This window comes from Plectropomus leopardus, chromosome 7, assembly GCF_008729295.1.
Source record: "Plectropomus leopardus isolate mb chromosome 7, YSFRI_Pleo_2.0, whole genome shotgun sequence".
In the NCBI taxonomy this organism is placed as follows: domain Eukaryota; kingdom Metazoa; phylum Chordata; class Actinopteri; order Perciformes; family Serranidae; genus Plectropomus; species Plectropomus leopardus.
The window spans coordinates 10,875,787-10,888,611 of NC_056469.1; the positions used below are offsets into that span (position 1 = coordinate 10,875,787).

The 12,825-nt window shown below is 38.5% G+C and overlaps 1 protein-coding gene across 1 annotated transcript in view; it reads left to right on the plus strand.

Moving 5' to 3' along the window:
- Positions 1–1,426: 1,426 nt before the first annotated feature.
- Positions 1,427–12,825, plus strand: part of mroh1 (maestro heat-like repeat family member 1) — a 30,420-nt gene continuing 19,021 nt past the window's right edge. Inside the window, exons 1-15 of the mRNA XM_042489667.1 lie at positions 1,427–1,561; positions 3,611–3,722; positions 4,032–4,177; positions 5,560–5,691; positions 5,799–5,961; positions 7,617–7,715; positions 7,913–8,064; positions 8,394–8,534; positions 8,664–8,756; positions 10,552–10,630; positions 11,018–11,131; positions 11,350–11,423; positions 11,580–11,702; positions 12,137–12,244; positions 12,395–12,539. Coding sequence (XP_042345601.1) covers positions 3,701–3,722; positions 4,032–4,177; positions 5,560–5,691; positions 5,799–5,961; positions 7,617–7,715; positions 7,913–8,064; positions 8,394–8,534; positions 8,664–8,756; positions 10,552–10,630; positions 11,018–11,131; positions 11,350–11,423; positions 11,580–11,702; positions 12,137–12,244; positions 12,395–12,539 — 1,591 coding nt within the window. The 5' untranslated portion in view covers positions 1,427–1,561; positions 3,611–3,700. The remainder of the gene's footprint in view (positions 1,562–3,610; positions 3,723–4,031; positions 4,178–5,559; positions 5,692–5,798; positions 5,962–7,616; positions 7,716–7,912; positions 8,065–8,393; positions 8,535–8,663; positions 8,757–10,551; positions 10,631–11,017; positions 11,132–11,349; positions 11,424–11,579; positions 11,703–12,136; positions 12,245–12,394; positions 12,540–12,825) is intronic.

Consider the following 12,825-nt stretch of genomic DNA (forward strand, 5'->3'; position numbering starts at 1 on the left):
TTACACCAGATATGCACATCGTCATCTGCACCAGATATCACACAAAACTTTTCAGGTATCTTGGGTTTGAGGTCTCTGCTGTCAGAAGTTTGACATGTGACAGCCGTGTGTCACTCATCAGAAAGGTGACGAAACTGTTAACAGCTTTTCTGCTGATGCTGGTCCTGCATTGACACAAGTTCGGGGAGGAAGTAAAGGGTTTGGTTTGCAGAGATGTCTGAGTCAAAGCTGAGTCAGACTGTCATTAAAGACTGAGGGATAAAAGATGTGGCAATCAAGAGTCAGAAGGTGCTGAGGGGAACGTGACACATTTTATAATCCACTACAGTATCTTTATAGAAAAAAAACATCTGATCGAATGAGACTGAACAGCACAGTGAAAAGCATGACTGAGTGAAATTTTGAGGTAAAAATGCTTTTTTCACCATAAAAAATAAATCACCAGCTTGGAGGAAATTAAGTGTGTAACACAAAAAAACTCTCAGTTCTCTGCAACAGAAAAAAGCATTAAACACATCGGGTGAAGTTTTGCCATGGTTCTCTGCTATATTTTTGTGAAGAAAATATGCTGTTAAGTAAAATAAATTGGTAACTTGCAACTAAGAACGCCAACCTTACTCTAATAACATAGTCAGGTGAAATGGGACAATCATGTTAGCTTGTTTTCCAAATGGCTAAATCAGTTTATCAGTTCAGTCATTAATTCATATTATTTATTTATTAAAAAAAGATTGCCCTACTATTTTGCCATTCTCTCCCCATTCTTTTGTTGTCGTTGCCTTGGTCCCATACTGTCTACAATGGACATGCATGTGTGTGTACAATTATTTATTTTGGATGACATAGACTCTAATCATCATATTGAGAATCATCTTTTTTTAAGAGACAAAAATAAAAAGCACACAGTAGCATATGTTGTGACTTTATGGCACCTGGTAGCCTGAAACCATGCTGGTTTCACTGTAAAATGTCCCATTTTAGCTTTTTGTCCAAATTTATGTCCCACATTACCTGACTTCACCCCAATTTCCTGCATTCTTGTTTTTTTTTTTTTATGCAGCACTTTGTGCCTTAAATGTATTTAATTGTGTCAATATGAAAGCCTTTTGTTTCTTTCATGCTTTTATTGGGCGTTGACTAATGTACATGGTCTATATAATGAGGGGGAAGTGCCTCTTGTGTCCCCCATTGAAATATTTTATGTCTACGCCCTTGGGAGACATGCAAACAATAAGACACACATACCATGAGTAAAATATATTTTATTATAAGGTTGAGTTCCGCATGGCAGTCTGAATAAAGCAGTTAAATGCTAAACTATAACCGACAGTGGTAGATATATAGAGCAGCAGCTCTATGTGCCTCAGTGCTGTGTGAGTTTGGGTCCGCCCTCTGCCTGATACGTTCCTGCTGACTGAAAGCACATGACCAGGCGTGTTTACACCTGCAGTGACAGAGAGAAACACTGCTGCCACTGACAGGGAAGTCCATTGTTTAAACCGAGATAAGAAGCAATATTGTCGTGAGAGGTTTTTGTTCAGCGGACGCCCAGTGGGACTCGGTAAGTTAGCCTCATTATGAGCACGGCTGTTGTTTTTTCCCCCCTGTGATGTGGGGTCGCTGCCTGTCGCCTCTTCCGTAGCAGCAGCTGCTACGTTAGCATGCTAGCGCGGCTCAGTAGGTTAGCTCGCAGCTGCAGCATCACCACCCAAGCAGGTAAAAGCCATACATGAAATTACAACACCTGCTACGAAAAGCGTGTCGCCACGAGTTTTATTCGGTAGCAAGTTGTGGGTGCTTTTATATCGTCTCTATATAGCTTAGTGTAGTTACTGCATGAGTTAGCTAATTCGTTTTAGTTGTTGATGTGTCAGTAGCTAAAGAAGTGTCTCGAGCAGGTAACGTTAGCTGAAACACGAAGTGACAGTCAGATATTAAAGCAGTTTCATATTACCTAAATAGACTACGATAGCTTTTGGTTGATAACAATAATATTGTCTGAATATTTGCTGTGGTGAAGCTGCCACAAAGGTCAGTTTGTCAGCTGTATCTCATCATCATCATCATCATCATCATCATCATCTGGTTTACATGCTGTCATTTTAATTAACCGCTGGTTCTTGGTGTCATGTGAAAGTTATGTAGCTCGGTCAAGAGCTATGTTTGGTCATATCCGTTATTGTAGCTGGCTATATAGCTTACAACGATACAGTAGGGTTCCTGCAGATAAACGCAAGGTAGATTCAAAGATTTTAAATACTTTTTTTTAAATACCACTTGGATTTAAGTGCAGGACCAACTTTCTAATAACCAAAATTGAAGAAGAACAGCTTTATTTTGTAACATAAAACTTGCCTTTCTTTTGCCCAGTGTTGTCCAAAAAGTGTCATTACTCACATCAAAGCAACCAATTACTTTAAAATTTTACAATGCAATGTCCGATTCATAAAATACTACTTCCCATGTCTGAGCATTTTAAGGACTTTAAAAATATTAATTTAAGTCAATATAATGACAATTGAAGCAGCTTTTTTTAGATTAATCAAGTTGATGCCTTCTTAACACTTTTTCAGATCTGTGGGAAGCCAGTACAGACATCATTGGCTCCTGGCATGGAGAGATTCACTTTTTAAATATTTTCAATAAAAATAGCAAAAGAATATTTGGCGTAGAGATACTCAGCCTGCTTTGCCCAGGAGGGCACTTTTACAAATTGAAAAGAGACCAAGGGCCAGCTAATACGCAGAAATTATTCATATTTATCAATGTACATAATAAATGTATTCAACCTTTCAGTGTTTGCCGTCGTCACTTTTCTTTGCCTTTGGTAAATCCTGTGGCTGTAGCACTGCACAGGTGTGAGCAGGGGTGTTTCTAAGGTTTGATGGCATTCAGGGCTGGACTGCTGTTGGGGGGTCTGGAATTTCCTCCTGACCCCCAGGATGAAGTTCAGCATTGCTTTCCAAGTGGTTTTACCGTAAGAAATTCCCCTGCAGCCCAATATGCATTTTTTCCCATGGATCACCATTTTAAAAGAGCTGTCTCCATATACAAGTTCATTAATGACTGTTTTTATTGTGATTTTTTGATCCATAGAGGTTTTATGTTTGTAAAACTTTCCTTTAGCTGAGGAAAAGACTTCATATCTGCGATCATCAAAACATTAAGTCTATGAGCCAAGTGGAAACCTGTAGATGGGGCCAGCTGGAGAATCACTATTTCACATATTCAGTGGGCAGCAAACAGTAAACCAGGAGACTAGAAACTTTTTTGGCGTAAGCATCTCCATTGAAATTAAAATGTACTGTCTTGGGATCCTGTGTCAAGCTATTTTTATACGTCTATGGATCCTTCTCTGGGACTTTTTTTGTGTTTAATCTTTTTAACCGCTCTATTTTGATTGAATTTTTAGGAACTTCAAAGTACAACAAATTGAATCAGTTTATTTCACTGTGAATTAGAAAATAGTTGGTGGGTTAGGGTTAGGGTTAGGGTTATTTTGGGTTATCTAGCACCCTATCTGGCCCACAGGCCGTAAATTCAGAATAACTGCTGTTGAACATGACAATAATATTCCCTTCATATCCACATTTTAAATTATGTCCCTTAGCTCTGGGCAGCCTCTTCCCATCTGTACCCCAGGAGGGAAGCTACATCCTCGGCCACAGGCTCCAGGAAGCCAGCCCTCTTGCTGTCCACCATGGACGAAACGGATGTGGAACGTGAGCTCTCTTCTCTTCTCTTCTCTTCTCTTCTCTTCTCTTCTCTTCTCTTCTCTTCTCTTCTCTTCTCTTCTCTTCTCTCTGAATGTGTTTTAATGTTTGCCTCTATTCAGTTTCAGTAATCAATTTGCTCTGTTTGACACAGTTATGAATGCTATGCCATGCGTATTTTCCTCAGATTTTCCACTTTTGCTGCCCAGCTGTTTCACACTATGTCTAGCCATTTGAATTTACTCACTTTCTTGGTTCTTTTTACATTTTAATCTTCCTGCTCAGACTTATCTTTGTTCTGTTGTGTGTTCTTTCTAGAGGTGACCCTGGCTCTGTTAGATGCTGCCACTGATAAAGACTCAGAGGTCCAGGAACAGGTCAGAAAGTCCATGTTGACCCTGGGAAAACAGCAGCCAGACAGAGTCTTAGCCATGTGCCAGGACTACCTTCTGAAACACCCTAAGGTAAAACCCCAGAAAACAGAGAGTCGGCCTAAAAAACATACTGGAGTAACATGGAACTAATTATCAGTATTCCCACCACAGACACGCTCTTGTAGCTCTTGTCAAACAAGTCAGATAAGCATGACTACCATTTAACTCGACCTTTAGTTGTGGTGTTACTATTAGTGTCATGTGTCAAAACTAGCTTGCAAGGCCTGAGAGTTATATACAGTGCTGACTGATGTGACTCCACTGTGCAGTCATGCTGTGCACATTAAGAGTGGAAGCTGCAGGGGAAGACCCCAAACATGAAGCAGGATTGCAGCTGTGGTTTTGTTTAAGATTTGACTCTAGTACCCACTGCTAACAATAGTCTGCTGCCAGTCTGCTAAATCTGCTCACACTTAATTGCACCCCAGAGTTCTGAGCATGTGGTTTGATTTCACACATGTACACGATGTAAACATTGAAAGAACTAGTTGTATGTGCATTTCTGTCATAGTGGATTTTCAGGGTTTACAGATGGCAGTCAAGCAGCCTGAATCATCACTTATTAATCTTGTGATTACTTTTTTGATTTATCAATTATTAATTTCCCTCTAAAATGTCAGAAAATTGTTTAAATGCTCACCTACATTTCATTAAATTAGACAAACAGCCCAAAGGCCCCAAAATATTCAGTTTAGAACAATATAAACTGGAGAAAAGCAGCATATCCTTAAGGCTGAGCTGGAATGTTCAGCAGTTTTTCTTGGAAAATTACTAAATCAATTAGCCAAATAGTTGGCAGTTATCAATCTATATATGAAGTAAATATTTGACTGAATGTTTCAGCTCTGGTGCTGAAGGTCATTTGATTTGCCAGGTGTATAATTTCCCAGATTTGCCCAAAACAAACAATAACATGAAAAAAAAATATTGTTTCATTGACATATTTGATTTAATTTACAGAAATTGCACTAGAGCTGTACTGCCAAATTTTGATTAGCAGTATCTCTTCTGCTAATATTTTACCTGCCTGGGTCTATAGCAGTCTATATCAGTCTTAAATGTTGCACTAATGTGGCTTGATGCTTTTGCTTCCTAACCATTTCACCACAGAGCTCTGACTCAGCCTGTGTCTGTATGATGCTGCAACATGTTGTCATACTGTTTCAGCCCCTGACTTTGTGATTATCACATGATTTCACAGAGGAAACTTCTTGGGAAACAACAGTGACATAATAATACAATAAAGATGTTGAGATGGTGTTAAATGTGCTACAGCATATCTTAGTTTGCCTATGTGAAAGCCAATTGCAAATATTTTACTGCAGATAAATAAATACTGTTTCATTGATTAATATTTCATATGATCTTTCTGTTATTCTTGTCCCCCCTTTCTCATTCTCCCCCTCTTTTAGCTGGTTGTGAGCCACAGAGTTGTGATTCTTCAAACTATTGAGCTGATTGTGGGCTGTAGGATAGATGAAATAAGTTACCCCCGGATCAAAAGTATCATCTCTCTGGCCTCAGATGAGATGACACGATCAAAGGTAAAATGTGAGATGTTAATTATTCATTTTTGGTTTCTTGCAGTGTACAAATGATAAATGATGTTTCTCACTGTTTTTTTTTTTTCTTGGTCTTCTGGTTCCCTCAGGAGGTCATCCCCGATTGGCAGCAGGCAGCCAGTAATATCTTGGTTGCCGTGGGTAACAAGCACATCAATGACATCATGGAGGAGATTCTAAGCAAGTTTCAGCCAGGACTCCTGCCTCACTTCTTTGTGGTCCAGACACTAGCAAACCTTTCAGACTCCAATGGTAAGAAAATATCAACTTGCACAAACACAAAGAAACAACACAAGGACATAAAGGATACTACACACAAACACACACACACACACACCTACACACAACAGGGAAATCAGAACTTCCTCATAAGGCAGGTATTCAGAGGTTTGCTGAGAAAGACACAAACCTGTTAAACCTGTCCAAAAACAGCATTTATAGGACAAAGTTTGCACACCACCTAGTATGTTCTTTAAGTAGCAGTGTCTTATTGTTTAGAAATTGTAGGATGTTTTGAACCTGTTGCTGATAGAGCGATTGAACTGATCAAAACATTTCTAATCAATTAGTATCAGATATGTAAAGCCTGATGTTTTTACAATCTTATGTCCAGCTGCCAAATTTGCCCCAGAGCACTTTTTTAAAACGCTCCACCATACTGCTAAAGGATTAGGATTTAATGCAAACTATAGGGATTGGTGTTGTAGCCTATCAAGACATTTTTAACCGATCAGGATTTGTTATATTGAACTATGTAGAGCCCACTCCAATCTTTTTTTATATCAGCTGTCACACAAGTGTCTTTGAAGTCACATTAAGCTTTCATGCACAGCGAAGAAATGAGTGCAGCCATCATCAGCCCTTCAGCCCTCCTCTGTGTGTTTGTCCTCCACTCCGCTCTGTGTAAAGAGCAGGGGCTAAGCCTCGCCTCTGGCGAAACACCACACGCCATAAGCGACAGTATGAGACTTATTCTTTTTGTTTTTTATCTTAGCTATGAGAACTTGTTTCATTTCAGCTTAGTGCAAGAGTCTCTTGCATTTACTGTCCTCTGCAGCTTATGGTGTTTCAGTGCGGGCAGAGCCCAGCGCCTGGTTGGAGGAGTGACAACAACCACCACTCTCGCCACGCTACTACATGTGCCCCATGCACAAAAAGCTAAAAATAGTATTTTTTTTAATGTATTTGGTGCAAAGGAAGTACAGATGTAAAAAATAAACATGGAGCAAGGCTGCACCAAAGCAACAAAAACTGGAAAATACGCTCTGAAGCGGACAGAGAAATTCCCTTGAAACAATGATGTGCTAAAAACATTAACGAGAGGGTTTGTTATTTATATGTAAAAAATATAAAAATTAAATATAAAAATAAAGATATTTAAATATTTATGAAAAAAACAGTTTTGAAGCAGGGAATTTTCTTTTTCCTAATACATTACAGAGCTGTTCACATGTCACGCATATTCACTGGATTAATTATGATAACTTGAAAGTACTTGAAGTGTGCACTGTGCTGCCGTTTTATCGAGGAAATTAGACTAGCATTAACAAATACTCAGCATTAAATGACACTGATCTTGATTTGGGGCAATCAGGGGTTAATAGATCCCCAGCAGCATCCTGGTTGTCATGTGTTGCGTTGCATGGAGTGATGTTGCATAGCACAGAATGGAAGTACAGCCAGTTGCAGTAGCAGTAAATCATTGACCAATATTAATCTTGATACATAATGTGATTTAAAAAAAATACATTTCACCAGGGACTAGAAAAACATTCCTCCATGCTTTTTTGTTAACGTTTATACATTATCTCTTATTAAAAAAGCATTGCAGCATATTTCCACCGCTGTACAGAGGAAGTTGTAGAGAATAACGTCACATTATTGCTGTGTTCTTCCTTCTTCTCTAGTTTATGGCATGGTGCCCTTCCTCAATGCTATTTTGGGCACCATGTTGCCCATGTTGAGCATGGCCAAACAGGACAACATGAAGTGGGTCTTCTCCTCTGGTAAGAATCTCCCTACATGCTTTTTAAAATGGCCAATTATGGAATTATATTAACCCCTCTCCAGAACACCTAAAAATCTACTTCCAAACACAAAAACGGTAAACTTCCTCCCCTTACTCTTTCTTACAGTTTTCTCATCACATTTTTTTCTACTCTCTAATTTCTCTCTTCCTCTGTTTGTGTTTCTCTTTCTGCAGCTCTGTGTCATTTCAGCGACAGTATCTTGGAGTACCTCGCCAACCTGGACAAAGCTCCAGACCCCACAGTCAGAAAAGACACATTTTCCAGTGAAATGTATGCTGCTTTCGACATCCTCTTCAATAACTGGTTACAAAGCAGGGAGTCTAAGGTAAAGTCACTGTAGGTCACTGTTGGGGGTTGAACAGGATGGTTTTGATATGCAGTGGATTATACAACTTTCAAAGTTATGTTCATGCTTTGTTGAAAGAAGTTTGGTAAGTTGGGAAGCTGATTTGAACCATCGAAAGCTTGACATTTTGAGGTTTGAAGATGATGATGACAGTCCAAAAGGCATATTTTGAAAGAAAAATACACTTCAGGGTAAACAAATGACCATGACTTGTTGACACCTAGTTAATGTAGCAAATTTGCTAATCTGTTTGGTCTTATCTCTATCGCGTCGGTCACATCCTGTCTCTCTGTCTCTGTTTGTTCTAGTTGAGGCTAACCGTGGCCGAGGCACTGGGCTCTATGTGCCATCTGATGGCCAGTGATAAACTGGAAGAGCAGATTCCTAAACTCATTCCTGCCATCCTGTCCCTGTACAAGAAAAACAATGAGCACTACGTGATTAGCAAGGTGGGTGTGGGCTGCAGCATGAGTGCAGTGGAGTGATTATTATGGATACTTTATAAACGGACAATCACTCTTTCTCTAAACTGCCTCCTGGCTTGTAATAGGGATTAATATCTTGTTTTCTCCTCTCAGAGTCTGTGCCAAGTGCTCGATGCTTCTGTCAGCATGGGCAGCAGGGTGCTGGAGATACAACTGGACAGTCTACTCTTTGCGCTGCATCAACAGGTACACATGAAGAGCATACAAAATTAAACACTGCAAGTTTAACCCTGAGGTCACTGACATTAGACAAAGATGCTCATAATTATTCTCATTAAAACAGTGCCCATAGATATACATCCAAACCAGGCTTTTAGCATTCTTACACAACCTTTGAATTCAGGAGACACAACATTAAACATCTTTTAAATGTTTAATGGAAAACTGTTTCATTCAGCATTTTTTTATTATCTTTTTCTGGCATTTTGAAAATCCACATTTAATGTGAATTATAAAAAAAAATATGTTAGTAATAAATGAACATCTTTTTTGATGCACTGATTAGTCTTAACTGCTTGACTTGGAACAAATACAAATTCTTTAATTGCATCTGCACTAGTGACAGCTGTGGCAAGAGGCATTTTGTTTTCAGGTTGTTTCATTTCATTTGAAACCATTTTGCCTGGTTTTAAAGAAAGAGAAGATGGAGATTTTAATGTAAAAATATTCTGATGCTGATTTTATAAGATTTATTTGCCGTATAATGAGAAATAAGAAATTACCTTAGGGATACAGGATTTAAACTGTGATTTTTTTTTCCATTTCACTGGGTCTGTAAGTTATGACATGTTGTTGTATTCAAGTCAGAAAGTCAAAAAAAACAAAAAGAGAAGTGGGAGCGCCCCGTCACATACCTTGAACAAACCACAAGCATACAAGACTTAACCAACAACTACTTTATATCAGCTTTACCTGAAACTATCTGGTCCGACAGCTGTCAGTTTCTATTGCCAAACAGTTCATTTAGTACTTTCTATCACAAGACTAACTTCTGTCATGCCAGCTGTGAAGCAGTTTTCGTGTCTCAGCGTTCCTGCTTTATGACAGAACAGTCCACCACATTGAAACCACACATCTGGCTAAAGAGTGGCTGACTGGATCACTTCTTTTACTTTATAGATTCACCATATGCTGTTTACTAGTCAAATGACTGTTAGAGAGTCGCTTAAGTCAGATGTTTTCATAATCTTGTGACTCAACTGACGCTTGGCTCTCTGCCTTGACTGTTGCAACATTTTACCACAGTGACTCTGACAGTGATTGGTGTGTACCTTTAGGATAGTCTGATGGGAACAGAGTATTTCACCAGAGTGCTACAGCAGCAGTATCATATTATATATGAAATATCATCATATTTATCTCAATCTAACACAAAATCTTATAATTTTGTTTCCAAACACTATGCTGTGCCAAGGCTGCACAATATGCAAAAAAAGAAAATATGATTATTATAATAGGTTTTGTGATAGGAATAGCAATTTTAGTTGAAATGTTTGCATCTAATTTTCACTGAAAAAAATACAAAAGTGATGCTGATTGGATTTTTGTTTGGGTCTGTTTTGACACTTCTTTCTTTTTGACACTTTTTTTGTGTGTTTAAAATGGACACTTTTGAAAAATGTTCACCTTGACAAATCTCTCAGTTACTCCAGTTTATGCAGTTCAAAAACACATGACTCTATTATTTGTTTGTCCAAGGAGTGGCTGACTGAAAATGTTTTTTTTACAGCAAACTTCCATTACCATTTCTACTATTATCACCTCTATTATTATTATTATTATTATTACTGCACCATATAATCATGTAAACAGTGAGCCATTTTTGTTGAGTTTGAATAAAATTGTTCTATGATTGGAATTATTTTCCCATGTAACCAAAATGTCAGTTTTCATCACAACTAGCATCATAGCATAAGACTGTTTGAGGGTGCAAAAGTTGCTGTGACAAAGATCAGAGTAACATTTCTTCTCTGTCCCCCAGGTGTCTGCCCCTGTCGATTACAGTAACCCTCCTACTGTCAAGAACCACAATGAGGTCCTGCGCTGCTTCAGCTTACTAGGTACTGAAGCTCTTCAGTGGATGCTTGTGTTTATTTTTGTATTTGTGTTTTACATAAAATATAATAATTTTGAAGACAGTTGTGTATAAAGCCTGCAGGGTAGTAGCTGATTGTTGTCTAAGAGCTTCAGGCATTTCTATGTGTTTTAGTTCTATGGAGTCACAAGAACAGTAATGAGATCATCCATTAGTGTGCCAGACTCAGTGTCCACCACATCATAATCATATTAGCTGTGACAGACCTTCCTCTCTTTTCTCCTTCAATTTCATGTGCCTTGTCTTTCATGTTTTTTGCACTTATTTTTTTATTTATTTATTTATTTATTTTTACAATTTACACATTTTCATTGTCTTTCTTTCTACCCCCTCTCCACTCTACTCCCTCTAGCGAACTCCTTCCCAGACCGGATGGTCATGTTTGTTCTTCAGAAGTTGGAGAACAGCAATGAGCGAAGCAGGATGGGCTCTCTGGCTGTCCTTCGTCACCTCATCAACTCTAGCAGTGAGGAATTATACCGTTACACATGCATTCCCAACTTACCCCCACACACACCTATTATCCACATATGTCAGTGATTCATTTTGCTGTGTTTATTCAGTGTGCCCTGAATTATATTGGTCATGTGTATTACATAATCCTACTTTTTTATTTATCAGTTTATCTTTTATTGTCTAGTTAACCGTGTTTGTGTGTCTTACTGTGTTCATGTGTTATTGCAGCTTCCACTATGGAGAATAAGAAGCTGCTGATTCTGGCCAGCATCAGACAACCAATGGCCGACCACAGCAACAAGGTAACACACACGTAGAAACACACACAGTCTCTATGTGAGCTTAAACACATTTTTTTCTCTTTGACATTTTTATTAACAGTTAGTTTCTGTGCTTTTGTTTAGATAACAATGACATTGTATTGTCTCACACTCTGTCTGCTCCTCTCTGGGTCCCAGGTCAAGAAGCGCGTGGTTCAGGTGATCAGTGCGATGGCTCATCATGGCTACCTGGAATTAGATGGAGGAGAGTTACTGGTTCGATTCATCGTTCAACACTGTGCCTTACCTGACACATATCGGGTAAAACTTCTGTTGTGTTTAATCTTTAGAAATGGAGTTGTGTGGAGTTGATGCATTTAATTATTTTCTCAGACATGTGGCTTGTGTGATTATGGTGGGTTGAGTGATTTCTCATTAGTTACTTAATAAATCTTCCTGGAAGAGAACTGTTGCTCAAGTATTTTCACGAATTGTGAAAAATTGTTTAACAAAGCTAATAAATGACAAAAAAAATTGGAGAAAACAAACACATATGTGGTCAACTGGCAATATGGAAGACACACATCAAGTAATATGTTAACAGTGCAAGAGATAATAAGGTGCTCTGCTGAAGTCTTTTTTTAAGAAGTACTAGACAAGGCTTGCAGTTAAACTGACTAGCTGTCCATCCTTTTGCATAAATGAGACAGAATATAAAAACATTTAATGGTGTGTGATTGTGTCTGTGTCTCCAGCGAGGCCATAGGCCCACAGATCCAGAAGAGGTGACTAACGAGGCGCTGAGGACGATGTGTGACAACACCCTTCATCTCCTGACCACCACAGTAGGACGACTAGCTGATGTATGTAGAGACTACTTCTCTTTTCACCTGTTCGATCCATTGGTGAAGTTCAGTTTCATTGTAATGTAGTTTGGATTATATTGGTGTCATGTAACAGCAGTTATTGTCCATTGTGACAATCACTCAACGTATGTATTTTCTCGTTTGCAGGTGCTATGGCCAAAACTGCTGTACTATCTGACCCCGTCACAGTACAGCAATGCCACCACTCCTCTGTGTAAGAGTCTAATAGTGCTCGGCAACAAGAAGAAAAACAACCAGGAGTCCAGCTTTAATATAGATTTCACAAAGGAAGGTAGGAGGAATATTTACTGACTAGGAACATCTATGTGAAAGTTATCTGCTGTGTGTGTTACATGTTAAATATAAGTCCATCATAAGGAGCATGTTTGACTCATAGAGAAAATGGCAAAAAATTGCAATTTTAAAGAGAGCTACAATTATTTTAATTAACAATTATTTGTCTATAAAATGTCAGAAAATAATGAAAACTGTCCATCGTAGTTTCTCAATGTGCAAGGTGAAGTTTGTAAATGTTTTGTTTTTTCAGTCTAAAACCCAGATAAATTTAATTTAATATG